Source organism: Nansenia antarctica (assembly GCF_963989245.1).
Source record: "Nansenia antarctica genome assembly, chromosome: 11".
NCBI lineage: Eukaryota > Metazoa > Chordata > Actinopteri > Argentiniformes > Microstomatidae > Nansenia > Nansenia antarctica.
In genome coordinates this window covers 7,759,861-7,786,257 of record NC_137681.1, presented here as the reverse complement: position 1 = coordinate 7,786,257, position 26,397 = coordinate 7,759,861, and the positions used below count along the sequence as shown (strand labels likewise).

The following is a 26,397-nucleotide window of genomic DNA, read 5'->3' as shown; positions in this document are numbered from 1 at the left end:
TTCATGATTATAACACCTAGCCTAGGCTTGCCGTATGTCAAACAGATGATCAGATAACTTAACATCCAGGAAATCCAGCGTGCGCGAGGGCTGAGGGCTATGCTACAAATCAAGCTACACGATTACATGATTAAGTAAGTGTGCTTGAGTTATTGCCAAGTTCAAAGATCAAATGAAGATCAACATATGCTGTTAATTCAGGTCAGACATGAGTAGTGGTGCCTCTCAGTCGGCTACATTCTGCGAATTGAACACAGATTTCAATGCAGAAAGACCACGCCACATTTTCATTGTTGCCGAAATCAATGAACGTCAGCTAATTTAAAATCCAGCTTGAATCAACCATCAAGACGGTTCCTTCACCATGCCTAGGAAACATCTTTTTAAATAAAAAGTAAATGTGATAAGTGTCAAATGCATTTGTAATATTCTGTCAGCCTACATAGGTATCAGTGATCATTATTTTGTTGTTTTAGCACATGATAATGTAAATACATATTTGTTATCAGTTATCTTTTGTGCAATAAGCCTCTGATATGGCAATTCATTAAATGCTGCAATCATTTGGGAGAGGGGGAAAGATGTTATGCACTCTGCATAGGTCACACGTTGAGGATAATGTGCAGTTAGCCTGCCCTGGAGCATGTTAGAGTTTCAGGATAAGTTGCTAATGGAATCTACCTGGCTAAAGGGTGAGCCACCATTGTGACGTGGGTTATCCTGAGTTGGAGCTACATTTGTTCAAAGTTTAGCTACCTGCTTCATAGTATACCCCTCAAGTGATGTCGTTTTATTGACAGGTTCTGGTTGAATGTCATAATTGTACGTGCTCCGTGCTCCCACACTCATGGAACCGTGGGAAAGCATGAATTAGAATAGAGCTAGCCTTTACATTACAATGATCTGAGAATCTGACAGATTAAATGGTGGTTGTACTGACCTGTGGGTGAGACATTGGGGAGAGTTGTGTACTGGAAGATGAGGGATGAAGCCGTGTTTGTTCATCAGCCAAAAGGTCTTTTGACGGCCTTTCCCCTGAATGGACACATACACAACTATAAACAAACACTGTAAAGCTTCAAATCGTTATTAAAACTATAATCTCATGGATGGTCAGTTCTTGCATTCATAGCTCTGAAAAGTAGTGGTTACATTTCTCCAGCCCCATCAGGGCCGTAGCCAGTTCATTGTCAGGAGGGAGACACAGGGGTGGACAACAGTTCAATAGGGGGGACCAGCCAAAAGCGACCCCAAAAATATTTTTGGGTCAAAAATGAAGCCCGCCACCCACCTCGCTCTCCAATATTTAGACTACTAAGTGGAAACAATTACTTTTCTTAAATAGTACAGTTAGGCTACACAGTGTATTTATGTCTTCATAGTGTTTTTGTTGGCTACATTAACTCTTTCACCTTGTAAGCAAGGTGCATGACCTTTTCATTTTGCACTGCCAACATTAAAATTCTGATTGACATGTCCCCTTGTTTATGATATTCTCATCAGCATGTCATGTCATGTCATGTCAGCAAAATAGCTGCTAGCAGACTAATGCTGAAAACAACTTCTCTATGAACATCTAACTGCATGTTTAGCACATCACAACATGCTAATAAAACATCAACATACTAAAAACTCATAACTACACATAATTAGATGATCACACAGTCCTTTGGAACATGTCCTAAAACGAAAGTTTGTTTACAAGCCATATATTACTTACCCAGGCTATGGCAGATGATAGTTAATCCAATTCGCAAATTATAAGTATTTAGTCATCCTAAAACTATTGTTGTTTGTTGTATCGAGTGGGCACTTCAACTTAAACATGAAAAAAACGGAAAACACCACACACCTGCAGGAGCTGCACACTAATTGAATTCGAGCTTGGCACACAATGATTGACATCACTAAGAGCCAATGAAATTGGGGAGGCACACGGGATGGCCAATCCGATCGCAATCCGATCGCTTGTCGAAATTTTCACTACGCCTCTACTGATTGACAGCACTCAACACCCAATGGGCATTGGGGGGGGGCACACAGGGGGGCCAATCAGATCACAAGGGGGGCGGGTGTCACCCCGTGACCCCCCGTAGCTCTGCCCCTGAGCCCCATCCCTCATCTGTTTACCAAACAAGTAAAAACATAATTTCAGAATGAAGATTACATTACATTGCTGTACACTATACTACAGTCTAACAACAAAAACAAACAACAGTGCATTAAACCTTTATCTCAGTATATCCTCTCTCCTCCAGGTCAAAGGAGCCAATCTCGGTAAGGATATCAGCAGTGCTCTGGGATATGAGAATCTTCAGGGCTGCAGAGATACAGATACAATCAATAACAGGAAAAAGTCTCAATCAACACAATAATGGGGGAGGAAGTTTGAATAACTTCTATTTGTGTAACCTGTAATAACCCTTTTCACTATTACGTCAGTGTAAACAGAATGATTTTAGAGGGGTAAAGACTGCTAAATGTTTTGACCTTTGTCAAATGTGTTTGCTGCTGAGATTTTAAAATCCATGAATTAATGTTTTATCGTCTACCTCATTGTTTAGTTTATCAAAAGGGACGTGGTAAAAATCACTAAATTTCAATTGAGTTGATGGACATACTGTATGTCGTATATCACTGTGTCACACACACAACATAAAGTTCTGTTTACATGATTGCGTCATAGTGAAATAGGGTTACCTTAAAGCTTACAACAATTGCATCGTCTTCAAGAAACACCTGTCTCCAACAATAGCCAGGCCACTAATGATATTAAGCAAACAAGCGTTGGTCCCTATTATAAACAGTTGGTCAAAATAATATTTTTATTCTCTTATATTATGAATGAATGAATGAATGGTCTTTATTGTCATTGATATAGTACAGGTACCAAACAACGAAATTTGGGAGGGGGGGCTCCCCTGGTGCTAGGAAAAAAAACTAAAAACAAGAAGGGAAAAGAGCTGGTTTACATAAATAAAGGCTATGTACACTATCCACTATACTATACTATACACATAAAACACTGTGCTGTACTCTATGCTATGCTATACCTATTCTAACATTTCCTATCTCTGAACCTTATGTACCCGAGGGTTGTCATATTGCACATAGTGTTATTGCACATTCATAAAGTGTCGCAGTTTGCAGGTTTGAAATGTTCACAGTTGTGTTTCAGTATTGCACTTGATTTCAATCTAGTAGCTGCCATCAAATTACAAAGTACAAATTACAAGATTATTAAAGCAAAGCTTTTGATGCTGAATGACCGTGGCAACATTACTGGTATTCTACAGACTGTCAGTGGCAGCCTTGTATAGAATTGACCTAGAATTTATCTATCAAAGATCTGACTCTGGGGGGCGCTTAGGTGGCGTAGCGGGTTAAGCGCTGACCATGTAACCGCAGGGTCCCCGGTTTGATTAAAAAATGAAAAATATGAGTGGGACTGCCCCACTCAGAAAAAATAACTGACTCTGGTTTTGACTGACTTATTGGAGGCTAATAATGTTGATATAATGTTGGTAGATATTTGGTATATTCAGCTCTGTCCTTTCCTGGGCTTTGAGCAGCAGTTGGGAAACAGCAGTAGCAATAACGGAATAACAGCTGGCCTCCAGTAATAGCCTGTCTCCAACACACACTCGGGGGGTGCGCTCCGTAATTAAAGCACTAAAATTAGATGTGACCTACGCAAGCTGTTACTCTCCATCCTTGAAGCAGTGTTCACCGTGTCCCCAAAAAGACAGTAGCGAGGCATAGTGGTACCCACCACTCCAGCAACCACTGGACCTAAACACACACACACACACACACACACACACACACAGACATATGATAATGATATAATGACATACCATTATAAGATACTGATCTGACATAATCATACTATACATATGCAATATATTTTTGGAAGTGTATGTGTTTACACAATCCGTCAATCAATAAAAAGGCGATGTGATTTATCCATAGTCCATCGAATTATGTTGTGCATAACCTATAAAGCCACGGGATCTGTACAATAGATCTAATATGTTCATGCTAACCTGAGTTGATACCGATGCGGAGCGCCAAGCTCTCTTTGGGCAGATGGCGGATCTTAAAGACTTTGATGGCACACAGGAAGTGCAAAGCCATGGTGGCGATCTCCTCTGCATGCTTTGTACCGTTAACGATGGGAAGACCGCTAGCTACCATGTATGCATCCCCTATAGTCTCCACCTGACACAGTGTGCATAATATACAGGGACCACCCACATTATTTACATAACATGGGACAATATACTGTATATCAATACACATTCACCATCACATGTTTAGGTTTGTTTGTATGTATCTGTGCTTGATTTTTACTGCTTGATTTTCTTTGTAGGTTATTAATTTTTGTTTCCTTTATATACTGTATATTTTAAATTGGAACAGAAGACAACAATATTGTGCATAATGTGAAAAGTGATTGTCAGTAAGCTTTATATATATATTTGGTAGGTATGGAGCTGTTAAGTCGTGACGTGTTTCCGGGTCCAAAGTTGGCTGAGGCGCTCTCTTTGAAATGCCTCAGTAATAATAGGCTCACCGAGGCTCAAAGACGCTGACAATATTATGGGAAAAACGGGAAAGTGCTGTGTCCTTTGTTGTATGAATAGATCCGAGTCTAAAAAACGATTGAACTGTCATTCTACCGCTTTAGTACACTGGTACTCTGGTGCAGGGAATTTTTGGTTTGGACCCGGAAATTGCTAAACGTCACGTTTGACGTCAGACTTAACAGCCCTAACCCTAACCCTAACCCAAATATACATGAAGAAGTACAAGGCATCCAGTGACTATACCCAAGTTGGTCCCAATTTGAGAAAACCTCAGTTGGTTGACAAAAGATACTTAGTACAAACTATGTTTAATGTGTTGTTTTAAAGTGGTTATTTAAGAGGTCTGTTAATATCTTTAAATTAACTGAAACTGAACTGGTATTAAATAATCAGTTCATCAGTAAATGAGGGTACTTTGTGACCATAATGTTCTTCAATCAGCTTACTTCATTATTTTCTATTTCTATTGCATATTGCGGATCATCCTGTTTTTGTACTAATGCTTAATGCACTCATGCGATAAAGAGGACAATGACCTTGCATAAAAAAAATACTAGATGAAAGCACTAAGAGGTCCTTGTGACGTCTTTCCCAAGCTGTACCATGGTTGAAAAACATTATGTTGTATAAGTAGGATGTATGTCCTCTATAAGATGAAAGCACTAAGAAGTCCTTGTGACGTCTTTCCCAAGCTGTACCATGGTTGAAAAACATTATGTTGTATAAGTAGGATGTATGTCCTCTATAAGATGAAAGCACTAAGAGGTCCTTGTGACGTCTTTCCCAAGCTGTACCATGGTTGAAAAACATTATGTTGTATAAGTAGGATGTATGTCCTCTATAAGATGAAAGCACTAAGAAGTCCTTGTGACGTCTTTCCCCGAAACTATTGGTCTGATCTGTTATTTTGGTACTGTTCGAGAAGATGTACCATGGTTGAAAAACATTACGTTGTATAAGTAGGAATGTATGTCCTCTATAAGATGAAAGCACTAAGAAGTCCTTGTGACGTCTTTCCCCGAAACTATTGGTCTGATCTGTTATTTTGGTACTGTTCGAGAAGATGTACCATGGTTGAAAAACATTACATTGTATAAGTACAGCACTTTACTTCATTGAATACCATTTTATTTTTTAAATTAATGAAAGGACGCTCTCCTCTTCCTTGTATTGGATTCAGCCCAAGTTTCATTCTTTCTCCCACCCCTAGGTATTCCACGTTTAATGCACCAACCAGCCTTTCTAAGAACTAAGCTTAGAGATTGTGATGGCTTGTCATTAAATGGCCGCAAAACCCACCTCTTCAAGCTTGCCTTCACCAGTTAACCCTCCCCCTCCCCTTCCCATGTGTCCCCAGCACTACCTTAATTAGGCCCCTATACTTTATTTTATTTGTTTGTTTGTTTGTTTTTATTATTCTACTCGATCTTTCCTGTGCACTAGTTTACCTTCTAGACGTCATAGAGCTTTATGATTTAAGTTTACCTTGTAGACGTCATAGAGCTTTATGATATCGTCGAATAGGCTGTAGAGGTCGTTAAGGAGCGTCACCACCTCCAAGGCGGAGCTGACGGAGCACATGGTCGTGAAGCCCACTATGTCAGAGAAGAAGACGGTCACCATGTTGTAACCCTTTGGCTCCACCGACTTCCCAGCCATCAGCTCGTCCGCGATGTACCTGTCAAGTCATGGGAGTCATTGAAGTTACAGTCCAGGGGGGGTATTCCATCAACTTTGCTTAAGGAAAATCCAGGCTTATTTTGATCAATATCACAAGACATAAAACAAATCCAGGGCTTATTTTGATATGTCTTGCGTTCTGAAAACATTCTCTGTTTGCTGGGATGGTCAAAGTCCTTCAGGGTATAATGCCAGTCTTACCTTGGTAACATGCTGGAGAGAAGCTTGTCTGCTTTGGCCTTCTCTGCTGTAAGCTGATTGGTCCTATCTTCAACCACCTCCTCTAGGTGGTTAGCGTATCTCTCCAGCTTATTGACCATGTTGTCCAGGATATTAGCATGACTGAAACGTTAGAAGGTTATTTATTTTCTGGTCTGTTCTTTCTGTCATTGCTGAAAAGAAAAGGTCAACATTATAGTCAAAACGGACAATCTCTCTGGATGGGTCTCTCCATAGTTTACCTGTCTAGGCTGGTCTATCCTGATTCACTTGGCCTGGTCTCTCCTGGAACTGGGATGGTCTCTTTAACTAGCTGTGTAGAATGGTCTCTACCTGATTGACCTGTCTGGGCTGGTCTCTCTCTGTCTGGGCTGGTCTCTCTCTGTCAGGGCTGGTCTCTCTCTGTCTGGGCTGGTCTCTCCCTGTCTGGGCTGGTCTCTCTCTGTCAGGGCTGGTCTCTCTCTGTCTGGGCTGGACTCTCTGTCTGGGCTGGATTCTCTTTATCTTGATCAGTGTGCTCGTAACCTATCAAACCTATCAAAGTTTTCTCAAATCCTTTCTAGTTTGTTAGCTAGCTAATGCCTACCACGTTTGCCCAAGCATAGCTTGGAGATAACGGAGATATCCGCATGCTGCACATACGATTCTGCTCAGATCAGCAAATAATAATAATAATAATAATACGTTTATAACAATACGTTTCTCTGACAAATTCTCGCATATAATTTAAACAATGCTATGTTCAGCATCTTGAAACCCAGTCTATTGGAGAGGGGCGATGCAAACTGTTACACTGTGCTGCTGATAACAAAAGTAGAGAACACATTCCCAGAAAGCCTTTCACTACTGGCCTAGGAGGTCAACTCAGGGTAAGACGATATTATTCCACCTAAACATGAACATAGGCTGAACCATCGCATCACTCATCAGTCTGAGCAGGTCTCTCATCTCCGACTGACTTGGCAGGTTTATCCTCCGTCATGGCTGAGTGGTTCTGAGGCTGCTGGTGGCGTTCTGACTCACCTGTCTGGGCAGATCTCCTTCAGCCGTCTCCTGATGGAGGAGAAGGCAGGTCTGTGGTCGGGGTTCTCACTCCAGCAGGCCTTCAGCAGAGTGATGAGCCCCTCGTCACAACTATGAGCAGACAGGGTCGGCCTGAGGGGCTCTCCTAGGAGGGGGTCCTGCAACTGTTTGATGATCTCTGGAAACAAAGTTTCACAGCAGTGGAACACAACTTACAATAAATACACATTGCATAGACTGCATGCAATACATGAGATGTTTTTTATGCGTATGAATGACTAGTGTGCCAGTGTTGAATGGAGTGTGCGGTACATGTTCACAGCTGTAGATGTTCATGGTTTATAGGTCAGCACTGTGTGTCCACGTTCAGGACAGTCGAGTTTGTCTGATATTATAACGGCATCACAGTCTTTTTCAAAATGATCGAATCTACATACCATGGCATGAAATGACATCATGTCATATTGACTCTAGATACCACTTCACAAATAAGATTATTGTCTTGCTCTTAGTGGGACCAACCATAACTCATAATAGTGTTAATTTAGCCAAAGATCTGAATTGACCTATCGCTAAGCCACGCCCCCTGTGAAAACTCGAACAAACAAACAACGCTTCACTGACAGTGACTGACTGACCGACCGCGACTGAATGACATTCAATGGCTGTGATATGATTAGACAATTTCTATATTGGGGTGTGGCTTAGGTCCATTAAACCAAAGATCTGAATTGATCAATAAATCACCTTTTGGCTCCAGGTCCACATCATTGTATGGGCCCTCCATTAAGCTGCAGATCAGCTCACGCATGATGATGGCAAAGCTGAAGACATCCCCCTTGGGCGTCCCGTTGAACGGGAGTTGGACTTGCCTTAGAAGTTCTGGCGCCATCCAGTACAGCTCTACAACACAGTGGCAAGGGCTGTTGGTTTCATAGTCTTAGGAAATATGAATTAGCCTACCTATTGGAAGTATGAATACATGGATGCCGGTGGAGGCGCTACAATAGGATGTGTTGGAAAAAGAACCTTGGCTGACCTTCATGTCTGGGGTTCTCCAGGGGGGCAAGTTTTTGTTTGGTCCCATATTTGAACTCCCACAGGCCGAAACCAGAGAGTTTGACCTGGAGTCTGCTGTCCACCAGACACGTGTTGGGCTTCAGGTTGCCGTGGGACTTCAGGCTACTCTTGTGAATGAACTCCATGCCCTGCTGAACCAATGGAGTCAAAACCATACCCAGCGATACATTACTCCGGTAGCAATTTACTGTAAAAAAACGGCTCTCAAGGAGAGTAGAAGTTTCCAGCAAGGAGCAAGATTGCAGAAATGAACAGACATTTACCTTGTACTTGAGTGCCATTTCAAAATAGGAAAGCAGCTGAGGAATCTGTCTGGTCATTCATAGATGTCTCATAGGGTCTCTAGTCTAAACAGATTATTACTTACATTGACAATGTCATAAGCGAAGGACAGTTTAAACATCCACTCCAGCTCAATGTCAGTGCATGCCAGAACATCCTGAAGTCAGATAACAACAATAATAGAGGATTAATATACCTTCTTCACAACTTATTTCACCCTATCTGTCTGTCTGTCTACTATATCTACATAGTACTGTATTGTACTTCCCAGGTTTGCTCTTTCTTTGCCACAAAAGCTATCAATCAATCAATCAATCAAATGTATTTATATAGCACATTTAAACATGACACTTGTCAACCAAAGTTTTTTTTTACAGTAAATGTACACCTAAAGTGTAAATAAACAGAAAATAAACAACCAACAGAAACAACAGAGGAACAGAACAACACATCAAAACAAACACGGCAAGAGTCAGAGTGAGTCAGGGAACGCTAAAGAATACAAGTGGGTTTTGAGCTAAAGGACTCGATAGAAGGGGCAAATCTGATGGACATGGGGATGCTGTTCCAGAGGTCAGGGGCTGCGACAACAAAAGCACGACCCCCCTAGACATGAGATTGAATTTACGGGTGGTTAGGAGACCCTTATCGGCAGATCTGAGGGCCCTGACTTTGGTATAGGGGGCGAGGAGGTCTGCTAGGTAGGAGGGAGCCTTAGACAAAAAGAAGAACTGGGTGCCAATGAAGGGAGGCAAGGACAGGGGTGATGTGAGCTCTCTTCCGAGTAGCTGTGAGCAATCTAGCAAGCTATGAATATCAATCCAATCCAGTTACCTTCAGGCTGCCTTTCTTGCAGTATTGCATGACCATGCAGATGTTTGGGGGCTCAGCGCAAACCCCAAAGAACTGCACCAAATTCTCATGCTTCATCTCTCTCATCTGTTTTAGAGGGAAGAAAAGAGTCACCAAAGCACAGAAATCATCATATCAAATAATAACACTATATAATAAAGGTAAATTAATTAACATGAACTAATGTAGTAGGTAAGACTGAAATTACTTTTTGTTATGCATATATGTTTGTTGCATAACAACTGTTGCAAAACCTAAAGTTTAAACATGAATTCAAAGTATATAATTAAATCAGCTTTTATGAATGTGTAGATTTTCATCAACTTAGAAGTCTCAGGACCCCATCTGCCTGTTACTGACAGGTTGCTAGCTAGTTATTCATGAAGCTAAAGTAAATATTTACTGTTCAAGAAGGGTCACATTTCATAGTTTAGTTAATTATGTTTAACTAATAATAATTTATAATGTCACTGCTATTAATTATACAAGAGACCACCAGGTGAGGTGGACCACCCTTTCAGTGGTGGGTAAAACCTCCAAAAACATTTGGCAATCCCCACAATGCTCTGCGGCTATATTTGCATAATGACATTCTTATAAATCATTTGTTTGTGTATTTGTGAACTATTACCTAAGTCCACATACGTGTTGTCAGTTTGTTGTTAATATATCTGTTCATCATTAACTAACGTTAACTGCTACTATACATTTGTTTAGTGTACATACATACGTTAATGAATGTACACTTATTGCAAAGTGTTATCCTTTACCATATTGAACTCTGCGATGATGGATGGTTTCCGTAAATCACTGAGAACTTGGTTTCCCATGTATTTGATGGCCACCGAATTGCCCTGACCAAAACAAAAGATATATTGGGATATTAGTGTCAGGTTTATGGAAATGCCCAGAACATTATTTCAAATGCCTGAATGTCTGAAAACCTGGTTGAGGCTTAAAGCCACAGTGATATTTTCAGTATTTTCACCACCATGATAATGATAAATATTACATACACAATGCTTTAGTGAGAATATAACAGCAGTTTTACATAATTATAGCCAAAGTCATAAGAATGTATTACTCCATTGTTAATGTTTTGGTTGTTATGTTTTACAAATTATGTGTAGCTTCCAATCATGTTTTGTAAAAGTAATGCTGCAATAATGTCATAATGTCATCGAATGTCAAGTGCCATTTCTTAAAATTGGTCTTTGTTTATGTCATGGTCTGGCATGATGATTTCGTGTAGTTATAAGTTATATATATATATATTTTAAAATACCAATGGTTCTAAAACATTTTAAATCATGTTTTTTGGTAGACAGACACAGAATAGATTTGTCACTCCTGCTCCTCCTGAGACATCTACTACCCCCCAGCACTGCGTCTCCTGAGACACCCGCTTTTCCCCTTAACTGTGTCCCCTATAACTTCTACTGCCCCCCTTGTACTGTTTCTCTGTTCTCCAGTGTCTATATATATAAAAAAATACATTTTTTCCTTCTATCACTGAGACTGCCAATGGCTCCGGGCCTGAGCTAGATTACTCTTCCTGCTACGACTGGTGGATTGATGATTCACTCTGCTTAGTCAAATGTATTGATTGTAAGTTGCTATGGAATAAGGCGTCTGCTAAATGCCAAAAATGTAAATGTGAATGTCACTGTACCTGGTAGAGACCTATGGTGGAATACACATGCTCCTTCCCTTCAATGTCCTTCAGGCCATAGCTGTGAGAGGATACGATGGTGGGCGAGCCGCCACTTCCACTCTTACTGGCTGCTGCGCTCAGAGAGACTTCCTGCACTCCCTGGATGTTACACACACATTATACTTGTTACATTAAACACATGCAGAGTTGTGTATACTGTGTGTGTGTGTGTGTGTGTTTGCGTGTGTGTGTGTGTGTGTGTGTGTGTGTGTGTGTGTTTGCGTGTGTGTGTGTGTGTGTGTGTGCGTGTTGTGTGCGTGTGTGTGTGCGTGTGTGTGTGTGTGCGTGTGTGTGTGTGCATGTGTGTGTGCGTGTGTGTGTGTGTGCCCATGCACATTTTGGAATAATTGTATGTGTACACATTTGTGCATGTATTTATATGTATTTATTATTATTTATTTATTTGTATGTATGTATGTATTTGTGCATGTACCGTATGTGCTTACATCTAGTTGTGACATGTGAGATACCTCTGGTGGCCCACTAGTATTGTATGGTCCTGCTTTGGGCTGCTTGACAATGGAGATGTCACTGTAGTTGATTAGCCACCAGCAAGACCCATCCAGCTGTGTCTGCAGCCGAAGCTTCTGCAGCATGAGGAGTCCAATCCCCACCAACGCTAACACACCGATGACGGGGAAGGCCACTGTCAAGATCACCAAGGATATATCTGTTCCAAAAGGACCAGGCAGCAAATCCACAATTCCATAGTTATGGTGCTGTACAAACATCTATTTTTTGTACAAACATCAGAACAGATTTCATGTGGCGCTCCTTTAAAAACAGTGCTGTTAGGCGACTTAAGAAATAGTAGCCAAACATTAATTAATATTATTATTTTTGGTTAGGTATCTGTTTTCTGAATAATGATAGCTTTTAAATGTTAACTTATAAACGTAATAATGTTCTGACAAGGGCTGTGGCAGGTTAGGGGTTAGGCAGTGAGATTTACCACTGTATAGCCATTGACAGAGCTGGTTGTTGAAGCCACAGACAGGGGTATCGGAGGGTTTTCCCTTGGGCCAAACGATCGATGCAAACTTTGAAGTTGGCCTGCATTGGAACAAATTGACTTCTAAATAACACGTTTTAGTTGGTTCTCAGTAGATGTTGACATAATGGAGACAATGGATACTTTCTGGAACTCGCAGATTTCAACACAACTGGTAACTAGTGCAGAAAGGTATATGTAACAGGCAAAGGTATAATATTACACGGCTGAAAACAGTATTGCTCTCTGCGTCCTCTCTATTTCCAACACACGTTACCGTCACCAAAATACCTCATGGAAACCAGCTTTTGCCACTGAAAAGCTAGCAATTCAATGACACAGGTGGGGTATTTCAAAGAGTGAGTTTACTGTCCAGACCTGGTATAGTATCATGAATTGACTTGTGTACATTACTTTTCCTAGCATTGTGCCATGTCACAATCAAAGCCATTGCATCATCCTCACTGCAAAAATGACTGGAGCGTTAACATTCTGGGGACAAAACTGAAGTCATGCATATGTTTGTAGCAGGGGTCAAATCTACTTTTATGGAATGGAATGGAATGGAATGGAATGGACTTTATTTGTCATTGCTACAGTACAGGTACCAAACAACGAAATTTAGGAGGGGAGGCTCCCCTGGTGTTAGGAAAGGGAAAAAAAAAACATTTTAGAAAAAGCATAAAAGCATAAAATCACAAGAAGGTAAGGAGCTGGTTTACATCAATAAAGGCTATGTACACAATCCACTGTACTATACTGCACAGATAGTCAACTAGGGTTGTCATATTGCACAAAGAGTATTTTTTCACATTATTTTAAAGTGTCACAGTTTGCAGGCTTGAAAATGTACATGTTTGTGCCTCAGCACTAGCTGCCATACAATCCGACCGGACTGTCCTGGGCCCAGAACTTAGGCCTTTTATAATACATTTTGAAAATAAAATAAAGTTTGAAATGTCAGAACAGTTGTTTTTTTTGTAGATAAGGAATATGAATAAGGGTTAACTATATATATATATATCTAGAAGTAAATGCACTGTGTAATAACAATAATTGCGACGACAAGACATTGACATTTGTTATGACCATTAAGTTCCATGGTAAAACCGTATGCGTCACCTTATAGATTTTGTGTGGCTCTCAAAATGGAGGATAGGCACAAATTTGGTGCCGTCATCAGTGTGCTGCAGATCATAAATGGAATAGTCCAAGTTCCTCTCGCCCTCCTCATCGAAGTGGACCAATCCAGAGGCTCCTGCAAATGGAATGGTCACCACATACAAAGTCTGTGAGGCTCCAAATAGTTGCAATTTTAAATAACTACATTTAACTCCCAACATATAGAGGTAAAAACTTCAAGGGGGCAGAACCAGAAAATGTTTTCTATTTAATTACAGTCCGAAATATTTAGAGGTGCTTAAGCGCTGTAACTCAATGCAGGTATGCTTGAAAGGTATGCACCAAACTTGCATTAAAACTAAATCCAATCACAACTGTCAGGAATAGGTAGGTTAAAATAAATGCAACGTTTATCCTTGAGGCCCCTGCTTGTACTTCCACAGTCCCGAAAAACACAGTTTTCCTTCCACCCATGCAGTGAAAGGAAAGTTGTACTGTACTAATGTACGCCAATGATGAAGACACACACTCTCATTGTCAACTCAACTCACAGCTTCCTCTGCTTTTTCTTTATGCCCACTAACTACTTTAAGCGCCGGATGCCGAATTTCATCACCATTATCCTCAACATGATGGGTAATGGCTGAAAGTTAAGCTATGTATTTTATCTAGTTTTAGTTGTGTTTTATTTCATTAAATAGTGTATTTTGTATAATGAGTAGTCGAGACATAAGTCATTAAGTGGTTTCACATGTTCACTCTCCCTAGTAAGTTGATCATCTTTATTTATGTCGTTGAACTGTGGTTGGACTTCTTCTTGGGGTCCTCTATCATCTGTTGTTAGTAAGAGCCCTAAGACAGACCATAACTTTACTAGAGAGTTACAACCACTTTAAGGTGAGCTTTGACCTAAAGTGTCTCAGTGTCCAGTTTCTGTGTGTTACCTAATGGCCATGAACCATACTGCTTAATATTCATATAGGATGCTTATGTAATTGAACGTGTACAAATCCTATAGGCTGAATAACAGTTCTTTGTCTCTGAAGACTATATAAACTCATGTATGTGGACTTTATACTTTGAAGACTGAACCCTATACTTCTTCCCGACCGGTCGTATTCATTCAACTAAGAAAGAGATCTCTGAGTCTGTCGTTTGTCATCTGTATCTTCAAGACCATCATTTTTGATAAAATCCCTACAAACATCATCATCATCATCATCATCTACTACCCCCCAGCACTGCGTCTCCTGAGACACCTGCTTTTCCCCTCTACTGTGTCCCCTAAGACTTCTACTGCCCCCCTTGTACTGTTTCTCTGTTTCTCCACTGTCTATAATAAAAAAAACTGCAAAAAACCCTCCTTTTTTGTTTTTTACTTTCCCCCCCCCTTCTATCACAGAGACTGCCAATGGCCCCGGGCCTGAGCTAGATTACTCTTCCTGCTACGACTGGTGGATTGATGATTCACTTGCTTAGTCAAATGTATCGATTGTAAGTCGCTTTGGAATAAGGCGTCTGCTAAATGCCAAAAATTTAAAAATGTAATCATTATCATGGTTGGATTGCACTGTGTCAGGCAAGCGCTACAGGAGTCTCATGGCCAGCACAGAGAGACTCAAAAGGAGCTTCTATCCCCAGGCCATCAGGATGCTCAATGACTCTCAATGACTCTAAGTAAAAACCAAACCATCCACCTACACTCACTAGGCATCCACATGCACACACTCACTTTAAAACTACACTCACCTTAACACCCACTCAGACACTTTAAACACTTTACACCATATTTAAACATATTTAAACACCACTACACCATATTTATACATCCATCAAGCGAATTGCACTACACCACACCTCATTAGCATTTTATTTACACCTCATTGTTTGCGTGGCATTCTTTTACCTCTGTACTTTAGATTGTACATTGTGTATTGTATGGGGTGTTTGTACAGTGTATAGTGTATAGCGCTACACTTATTGTGTATTTATTACTTATTTTATCTTCTTATTACTGATTTCTCTTGTACTTGTATATCGTGTATTGTATAGTGTATAGTGTATTGTATAGTGTATAGTAGGTGTTACACCATACTTATGACTTATTTTATTTTATTTTATCTTTAATTACTGGTAAATTATGTATGAAGCACATTCTCAAGGGGGGGCCTGTACAGAACAAAGCATTTCACTGTACTGTACATGTGACCAATAAAAGCAAACTTGAAACTTGAAAACTTGCGATGGTAGGGATGACTATTACCGTAGAATCGGATGTTGTTCTTGTTCTTCAGTCTCTTGAGCAGCTCCCGCCCGTCGTGAGGGTCTTTGCCATTCTTCAGGACCTCTTTCAGCCCCATGGCGTACAGCAGGACCGCGTCGTGCAGGTACACAGAGTACAGGCTGACCTGGAGATCACAGCAGGATTCAATGCTTTAATATACAGTAGCTCTCGTTAAAAAGATTGGGGAATCATTTTAACTGTTAAACTCACCATTTATTAACCAGTATCCCTCTACATTAGTAAATGTCAGTAATCAATCTGTAAATTGTGAGTTATGCATTTTATAATTTTAAAACGATTGATTCATGAAGGTGTTATTATGACTAATGAGAACATTTATAAGGCATTTGTCCCTCTGGTGGGGCGGGCTGTGACGTACTTAAGCAATATCACACGAGAGGGAGTGCTGTTATACTATTGTTATACTATGTTATATAGGACCTCGAGTGTGATATTGCTTTTATACAACAGTTCTACAGCACCATTTATTAGTTAACAGTAATGAGCGACAACAGATTATTATTTGTTTGTTTATTTAATCATTTATTTTGGCTCCGCCAACAAAAAATAGTTCCGCAACTGAACTTCAACTGGACTTTTGCCTAGTAACCTGAACACAAACATCCGCAGGCTAGCTACTTTGAAAAATAAACGGTCATTTAATAGAACACCTGTGCGGCGGAGTGATACATAGCCTATAGTTAAAAGTCCCAGTACTGTTATACTGTATATCGTCACTCATGGAATGCCTCTTGTCCAATCAAATTACTTGGTCGGAACTAACTGTTGAATAAAGTATTTTAGATTAGAAGTCCTAGCCCGGTGATATACCATCCTTGCTGTCTCTGCTTGGGGCTGGCTTGCTGGGTGGTTACTGGTTAGTAAGGCTGGCTAGCTGGGTGGTTAGTAAGGCTGGCTAGCTGGGTGGTTAGTAAGGCTGGCTAGCTGGGTGGTTAGTAAGGCTGGCTAGCTGGGTGGTTAGTAAGGCTGGCTAGCTGGGTGGTTAGTAATGCTGGCTCGCTGGGTGGTTAGTAAGGCTGGCTAGCTGGTTGGTTAGTAAGGCTGGCTCGCTGGGTGGTTAGTAAGGCTGGCTAGCTGGGTGGTTAGTAAGGCTGGCTCGCTGGGTGGTTAGTAAGGCTGGCTAGCTGGGTGGTTAGTAAGGCTGGCTCGCTGGGTGGTTAGTAAGGCTGGCTCGCTGGGTGGTTAGTAAGGCTGGCTCGCTGGGTGGTTAGTAAGGCTGGCTAGCTGGGTGGTTAGTAATGCTGGCTCGCTGGGTGGTTAGTAGGGCTGGCTGGCTGGCTGGTTAGTAGGGCTGGCTAGCTGGCTGGTTAGTAGGGCTGGCTTGCTGGGTGGTTAGTAAGGCTGGCTCGCTGGGTGGTTAGTAGGGCTGGCTTGTTGACTGGTTAGTAGAGCTGGTTGGCTGGCTGGTTAGTAGGGCTGGTTTGCTGGCTGGTTAGTAGGGCTGGCTTGTTGACTGGTTAGTAGGGCTGGCTTGCTTGCTGGTTAGTAAGGCTGGCTTGCTGGCTGGTTAGTAAGGCTGGCTGGCTGGCTGGTTAGTAGGACACCTTCTGGTGATGTGGAGGCTGGGCTGCCCTGGCAGCTGCACCTACCTACCCTATGCAGGAATGCGACAAGGTTGCCATTGGTCCAAAGGCTGTTGTTTGCTGTTGGGGTGGAATCCATGAATCCGTGCTCCCCTCATCCCAGAGGGTGAGCAGGTGCTGGTGGGTGAGACGTTGCCATTGCTCTCCGTCCCCGTGCAGGCAAGGGGCCCAGGCTTCGGTGGTGGTTGCTCAGGGGTAACTGCAGTCATTGTCTGTGGGTCGGGGGCCGCCATAGAGTGGACCCGGTGTAAGGTGGGGCGGGGCTGGCCCTGTCTTTAAATGTGCTTTAGATGTCCCTTGGATGGGCCAGCTAGGGGCCTCTCTCCTACTATTTAATGCATCAGATTTTACATTTTCAACAGACTTTAATCTGTCCCAGGCCCCCCTCAAAACTAGAATCCACTTCCTGAAATCTTCCAGGCTGAGTCTACTCCACCCTATATCCCCTACATTTGATTGATTGATTGATTGATTGATACCTCGTCAACTGAGGTATTAGTAAGTGCACTCATTAACAATAAGTGGATATCCAATTCATGGTATACTGTATATATATACATTTATAAAGATATATAGATAAAGTGTGAGCCAACCATTAACAAATGCTGTATAAATTATGTTGAGTCAATAATAACTCCTTATAAACTCCCTATAAATAATTAATAAATCAGGTAAAATAGTGTTTATAAATGCCTACATTAATATTTATAGATTGCTTACTGTCTAATCATGTACTACTGATTAATACATTGGGAGTAAATTGTTTACAAATAGTTTACAAATACTTTATTACTGAACGTTAGTGTTAACCATATGGATAATGATAGTATTCAAGTATTCATGTTTTGTGTCATTTGATATAATGGTAATCATAATAATATTATCCCTATCATGGGAGGGCTTGGGGTTTTTCCTGTTCAAGTCACATGGTCAGGAAACAGTCTGTATGACATCTGTTTTGCCATGCTTATGACAGAATAAAATAGACTTTAGTGTCACACTTAATTGTGCGAATTATTACATTTTCTCACCTCTCTTTCCGATGAAAGGTTGCTATAAAAAGGATTTGTCTTCAGCCTCTCATAGACTTGTTCAAAGAAATCATAGTATTCATAACCGTCGTAGAACTTCTGGCCAATGATAAAAGTCATGTCGAAGGCCTTCATGGCTGCCTGGTCAGTCCTTTCGGCATATTTCCACAGAATGTCCTGCTTTAGTCAGAGGTGGAACAAAGATTAGTCAGATTTTTTTTTAAATAGCTGATTCGTTGTTTTAAGCTCAAGTGGTCTAAGAGTTAGGCCAAGTGGAAAATCTTAGGCCCAATGGAACCAATAGACCTGTAATTTGAATATAGCTTAATACATTACATAAAAAGTCAAGCAACTCACTGCTACACATTTTAAAGCTGGATGAATATTTCTTGCTTAAATGGTAGAATTTGATGGCAGCTACTAGATTGAAATCAAGTGCAATACTGAAACACAACTGTGAACATTTCAAACCTGCAAACTGCGACACTTTAAATGAATGTGCAATAACACTATGTGCAATATGACAACCCTCGGGTACATAAGGTTCAGAGATAGGAAATGTTAGAATAGGTATAGCATAGCATAGTGTACAGCACAGTGTTTTATTTGTATAGTATAGTATAGTGGATAGTGTACATAGCCTTTATTTATGTAAACCAGCTCTTTTCCCTTCTTGTTTTTAGTTTTTTTTTCCTAGCACCAGGGGAGCCCCCCCTCCCAAATTTCGTTGTTTGGTACCTGTACTATATTAATGACAATAAAGACCATTCATTCATTCATTCATTCATTCATTCATTCATTCATTCATTCATAGAAGGTGAATAATAGAAATAATAATGACGGATTTCAATAGCTGGACATGGACTAATAGTTGGACCCACTAATGACTCACAAGGTAAACCTGTCAAAGTATACAGACTTTAAAGTTACATTAGTTGCAGAATCTTAATACTGTGGCGCAGGAGGTAGAGCCGGCGTCTAATGATTGCGAGGTCGGCAGATCGGCAGTTCGAACCCCGGCTGGCCACATGTTGAGATGTCCTTGGGCAAGACACTGAACCCCAAGTTGCTCCCAATGAGCGGGCCGGTGCCTTGCATGGTAGCTTGCTCGTGAATGAGAGGCAATTGTAAAGCACTTTGGAACAAGGCGCGATATAAGTCAGTCCATTTAATTGGTTCTGCAATATCTAACCTTGACATGCAGAGTTGTAGTGTACTGAGTGAACAGCAGAGGTCATACTTGAGTTAACATCCTGCCACACATGCCAGCTATGACAGCATGAACATTTTTGTTGAATTTTACATTATGTTTATGTGGGTGAAGGACTGATGACATATTACATAATATAAAAATAGGGGCTTTAAAAAAAGAAGTGCCAGCAGCATGTGTTGCTGTGGTAAAGTCTGACTTCTAGCTGTAACATAGGATGATGAATGAATGAATGGTCTTTATTATCATTGATATAGTACAGGTACCATACAACGACATTTGGGAGGGGGGGCTCCCCTGGTGCTAGGAAAAAAACTAAAAACAAGAAGGGAAAAGAGCTGGTTTACATAAATAAAGGCTATGTACACTATCCACTATACTATACTATACAAATAAAACACTGTGCTGTACTCTATGCTATGCTATACCTATTATTCTAACATTTCCTATCTCTGAACCTTATGTACCCGAGGGTTGTCATATTGCACATAGTGATGCTACAGCACTGTGCCATGCCTAGCACCAACTTAATGCAATCTTCTAACAAGGACCTATGGAAAGAAAAAGAAAAGCCTTTGGCAGTGGAGTTATCTGCTCTGTGACAATAGTTTTGACAGTACAGCAGCGAATGTGTTTCTGGTGGTAACACTATGTACTCGTGTACAATGAATGAATGAATGAATGAATGAATGAATGAATGAATGGTCTTTATTGTCATTGCTATAGTACAGGTACCAAACAACAAAATTTGGGAGGGGGGGGCTCCCCTGGTGCTAGGAAAGAAAAAAAAAACTAAAAAACAAGAAGGGAAAGGAGCTGGTTTACATAAATAAAGGCTATGTACACTATCCACTATACTATACTGTACAGATAAAACACTGTGCTGTACTCTATGCTATGCTATACCTATTCTAACATTTCCTATTTCTCTGCAACCTTATGTACCCTAACTGTGTGTACATTATGTACCCAACTGTGTGTACCAACCACAGTACAGTATTTATTTAATGTATTTCACTTTTTTTTCTTCTTTTTATTGTGATAGTAGAGATATGACAGGAAGGATGGGTGAGAGAGAGAGAGAGAGAAGGGATGACATGCAGGATATGTCCGCAGGCGGAATCGAACCGGGAACCCTGCGGTTACGTGGTCAACGCTTATACAATGTATGTATTGTATGTATGTATTGTATAATGTATTGTATGTATATAATGTATTGTACAATGTATGTATTGTATCGGCGACCTTGAGTGCCATGAAAGGCGCCTTATAAAAGAAATGTATTATTATTATTATTATTATGTATTTCAACAGACGTGTGATAGATGCACTCACCACATTGTTAAATACCTCAAAATGCTGCAGAAGGAAAAACACATAGTTTCCATTCATCAGGCCCTGCTTCTCAGCTTGCTGTAATAGCGTCATAGCATCTTCTTTATTTGTCACTATCACAATCACTGTAGAGGAGAAGTAACAATAAGAACCATACAAACTGTGTCATGGAGGGAGGAGATACTGTGCTGATACTGTATACCTATCCTGAGACCCAAAAAACGCCTGGTTGACTTTTGGTCTGTACGGTAGCTTATGTTCAGGGTTCAATACCATTTAAGACAGCATAGGGGTCTACTTTGACATCTGTTTGACAGTACATACATAAATATAAACGTATAATACACAGTCAATTACAACTTTTGAATGGGTAATTTTTCTTTTACTGAATAATTATATTCATTATGAATTATTATAATTTTACTTAAATTATACTGATCATACATGAACAAGACATACTACACACAGTTCTATAATACATGAGGATAGTGTGGGAGGGGTGTATACTTATTTACCTCTTGCAAGTGTCGAGATGTACTTGATATTTTTGGCGACAAGTAAAAGATTGCTGGTGTCAAATTTGACACTCGCCATCACTGTGGCTTCAGCTTTGAGCTGATCCTCGACAGACTTCCACAGAGCGTCAACTTTGTCCCATGTGTTTGATTCTAATCCCCCTCCGATCATGCCCACTTTGTTCCACCCAAAGTACTGCAGTGTCTTGATTAAGACTTCTCCGCTTCTTTTAAAGGGGGGCACAACGTTGACATAAGTGTCATAAATGTCATTGTTGTCAATTTTAGAGGTTTGTCCGACAAAGCCAAACATTGGGATGTTCCAGGTGGACGCAATAAGACCAGTGACCTGTAGAGCAATGTATGAGAGGACACAAAGAAAATACTGCAAACATTCAGCTTACTGATACGACAATCAAACAACAACTCAACTTTCAATGCTCTAATTATGCATCGCCTTCGATTTGGATGCAAATGTTTTCATTGTTTTCAAATGTTTTCATCAAATGTATCCGCCTCAATAGCAGGCAAATCAGTCCTTCAGATGTTTTTCCGTGGTCTAAAGTGTTGATCCAGCTACTGTATATATACACTATATACACTATATGCCTCCATTGCAAATGAATGGAAAAGATAGGTACTAAATAAAAATCATATAATTAAATGGTTCTAAGCTTTATATTGATATGTGGTTTCAACATTATGCTGCTGGATGTACATGCAGTAACAGATAGCTTGGAGATAGACTCATCTTGACTCATTAGGCCTATTTTGCATTCTGAGGTCTGAAAACTTCTGAAATATTTACACTTTGGATAGAAACATTGTTGTATGTTAACCATTATAAAGGAAGTGTACTTTATGTCTCAGCTGCTTAAAGTATCCACTCACCCTTTTATAAATGTACATATTGAATGAATTAATTGAACAAAGTGCGCCCTCTATCTATTTCAATCCATGCACTTTATCGTTTAACCGTTTATTGACCACACGACCAAGGTCGGTGGAATTTGTTGTCAGATCAGGTACAGATGGAAAACCTCAATACAGCAGTGTCAGTTACATCAAACATACACACATTACACATGACTATCACAATGGACAATGTACACATATAACCACAAGACAAATTCATAGTCAATATTTACATATAAAGTTCAGTACATCTAGTATACATCTAGTATCTCATCAACAGAGCAGCCTACCTCAGCCTCCTCTGAACAAGCAGGACCAAACAGCGCTGACACGTTCTCCTTCCACACCTGGTGAATGAACGCTCCCAGGGAGGCCTTGGCGTCACAGTCAGTGTCCATGTAAACAAAATCCAGACTGTAGTTCCCCAGAAAGGAAGGCTTGTTGACTTTGTCCACAGCTATCTGTATGGCCGAGCCCAGCCGCGGCGCACTGAAGGGCAAGGACATGTTCCAGGGGGCTTGGAAGCCTATCAGTAGCCTGGAGGTTGGTAAATTGGTCCTGTTGGTGCTGTCGGCGGGGACCGAGGCAGCGGCCAGCAGCAGCACGAGCAGAGTCAAGGACACCTGGGGAGAGAGCAGAGTGAGCGGCATCCCTGTCATCAGTCTTACAACCCACAAGCGGACCGATGGTGGCTTTCATACTGCCAGAGGTTTAAATACCCACCTCCCCTGAGAGGTGGCGGGGAGACATTACCTAACCAATTAACAAACCCTCTAAAAACTACAAGAGCATTTACACTAGGACTTCACACATCAGCATCAGACACAACACTTTATTTGAAGAGCACTGCTGACATAATCACTTACATGCCACATGTATAACCTATTCTTAGTACATAGTACACACAAATTCGTGATAAGTATTTCATGAAAAGAACCACGACTTGACATCGAACGCTTAATGTCAGCTGTTAACATTACCATGACATAAGAAAAAGCATGACAGGATGAAAAAGCTCCTTGATTCTCAGCAAATATACGGCATTGGTATAGCATAGGAGGCCCTAAGATCGAATCCAATTGGTGAAATAAACCTTATTTACACATGTTATGAGCCCTACACATCTTTGTTATGGTGTAGCATGTGGTTTAATAAGTATGGCCAGCACTCTCAAATAGAAAAATAAATGATTGACCTCTTCACTTTGCATGGCTGACCTCACCCCAGCCAGCTTATAAAAGCTGCATACAATTCATTCTGTCATACACCTCATCACGAGCCTGTAGTCAAATCTTTAGTGGACATCTCACAACTCCCTGATTGTATCTTTAGTGGCGCAGCCACGGATTGCCAAACCAGCCACTGATTGCCAAAGCCCATACTGATTGCCAAAGCCCATACAGAAAACCTTGAGTGTATGGAAATGTACCCCCCGCGGTCCACCCTACTCAGGGTGGTGAATCTAACAAAAGTGTGATGGCCCGATTGTCATCTCACCCACATCAACATGGTATGCCGAAACGGCAGCCAGATAGCCCTCAATGGCCTTGCCTTGTTAGATTAGATTAGATTAGATTCAACTTTATTGTACCAGACAACGACATGCAGTTTAGCATCTAACCAGAAGTGCAAATAGTGACATAAAACGTGATATAAAAAAAAGACATGATAGAGATAGGTAGGCCTACAGTATGGCAAGTACGGTAGTTAGAGGTATATACAGCTATGAGCTATGTACAGTTAAGGTGGCTATGTACAGTATGGTATGTGCAGATGTATAAGTAGTGGCTATATCAAAGGAGGTATATGCAATGTGCAACAAAAAAAAAAGTATGTGCAAAGGTAGTATTTGTAAACGGCAGTAGTGCAAAGGGTAATTGAGTGTTGAATCAGATCCTGTAAGAAGTAGAGGGCTGTGGGGATGGAGCACAGAGAAGACACATCACCCTCCTCACACCAACCCTCAAACATCCTCCACTTGAGCTCCTATAGACTCCTTGTAGAGAGGAGAACTCTAGCCCGATGAATTGTGACAATGACATTGGGCGACAAACCTTCACCTTTAGATTCACTGTCAAACCCATAGATTCAGTCTGTGTGTAGGTGGAATATTTAACCCTTGGGATACCAAATCCATGGACAATGGAAGGCACCAAGGTCATGCACAAAGAACCTGTGAAGCTCTGAAAATAGAGCCACAATAGAGAAACCATCCATGAAATAGTGACAAACCTGGACTATACCTCCTTAAACTGTTTCAGTACATTAAGATTAGAAATTGTTTGGCTAAACAAATTGGCCAAATCCATATTAGCCAACAATGCACACACTCACTCATTGTTTGGTAACACCATATAACACCAAATTGATTAAAGAAGATTAGAAATTCCAAAGGTGCTTTCAGTCGGTCGTAGCCTATTGTTCGTTCTGTGGTCAAATCTCAAAGGTCAAAGTTCAACTCTGTCAGATCTCTCTTTCTTGCTCTCTCGCTCGCTTGTACACACACGCACGCACGCACGCACGCACGCACGCACGCACACACACACACACACACACACACACACACACACACACACACACACACACACACACACACACACACAGATACAAATTGCCTTGAAGTCAATTAGCCTGGTGATAATTAACAGGTGATGACGATGACAATGCAATACCACTTTGTGTTCATACGGTCATGCCCGTGTCACACTTATGCGGGGTACACGCATAAGGATTTTCAGGGCGATTTTCGGATGTCTGAAAACGACAGAAAACGACAGAAAACGCCCGATTATCAGATGGATCTTAACATTTTCCTATAACAAAATCCTGTGGTGTGAGGTGTGTTAAGAGTCAATCAATTGTCAATTGTCAATCCGCTTGTTAAGTCGTGACGTGTTTCCGGGTCCCAACGTTGGCTGAGGCGCTGTCTTCGAAATGGAGAAATAATAATAATAATAAATTATATTTATATAGCGCTTTTCCGAGGCTCAAATACCCTGACAATATGGAGAAAACGGGAAAGTGCTGTGTCCCTTGTTGAATGAATAGATCCGAGTCTAAAAAACTATTAAACTGTCATTCTACCGCTGTAGTTCAGAGGTACTCTGGTGCGGAGAATTTCTGGTTTGGACTCGGAAATAGTTAAACGTCACTTTTGACGTCAGACTTAACAAGCGGATAGGCTTGTTGCATTAACGTCGCGCTGCGGAACTTCCGGGTGCGTCTACTGATGTAAGAACTTCCGGTCTGGTTTGTTGTTACAGAAAGAGATGGCTTTTTACACTCGCTGTTTACAGGATCTCCCAAAAATCACGGTCGATGACGTACATCGAATCGTTAGCGCTTCCTCGGTAGCCCATTCTAGCAAAAAAGAAAAGGGATTCAAGATGTATATTTCGAGCTACCTCCACAACTATGAGGGTGAGTAACAGCATTATTAGTTAGAATACTAGCTAGCTAGCACTAACGTTAGCTTTTAAGCTGGCTGTATTGCAACTACCTTGCTACTTTGTACTAGCCAGCTACATTCAAAACACAATATCAGTAACGTTACATTCTTGATTAACATTAAAGTTATTATCTGTCTCTTTTTCAGTATCAAACAAAGATACAAGTACAGGAGAGGTCAGCGTCAGGGCGAGCTAAGTTAGTGAGTTAACTCACCTGTTCAGTCTCTCCACCCCCATCTCTCTCACGCACACCCACGTAGTAGATAATAAGTACTGTACCCATCGTGTGATAAGCAGTGGCGGCTGGTGCAAAAAAATTTGGGTGGGGCACAGCAGTGTGGCGGGGGGGGTCCTCTTTCGCGCGCGCGATTTTTTTTCGCGTGCACGATTTGTTTTTCGCGTGCACGCGCATAAAACACGCACTGGCGTTACAACCATTGTATAATTTCAACTTTCACCCTTAAAATGACCGTGTGGGCCATGGAGAAGTTACCCTGTCAAC

At 41.0% G+C, this 26,397-nt stretch overlaps 1 protein-coding gene across 1 annotated transcript; it reads right to left on the bottom strand.

Moving 5' to 3' along the window:
- Positions 1-233: 233 nt before the first annotated feature.
- Positions 234-23,096, bottom strand: gucy2g (guanylate cyclase 2g; the record flags this gene model as incomplete). Its single annotated transcript, XM_080541945.1, has 22 exons — positions 234-240; positions 941-1,035; positions 2,229-2,320; positions 3,694-3,792; positions 4,047-4,221; positions 6,075-6,267; positions 6,471-6,611; positions 7,512-7,689; positions 8,259-8,414; positions 8,551-8,719; positions 8,959-9,030; positions 9,708-9,812; positions 10,496-10,579; positions 11,398-11,538; positions 11,910-12,109; positions 12,392-12,492; positions 13,553-13,688; positions 15,816-15,960; positions 18,472-18,648; positions 21,032-21,141; positions 21,532-21,880; positions 22,737-23,096. 22 exons carry the CDS (start codon positions 23,094-23,096, stop codon positions 234-236), a joined length of 3,285 nt encoding a protein of 1,094 aa, XP_080398071.1.
- Positions 23,097-26,397: the final 3,301 nt, after the last annotated feature.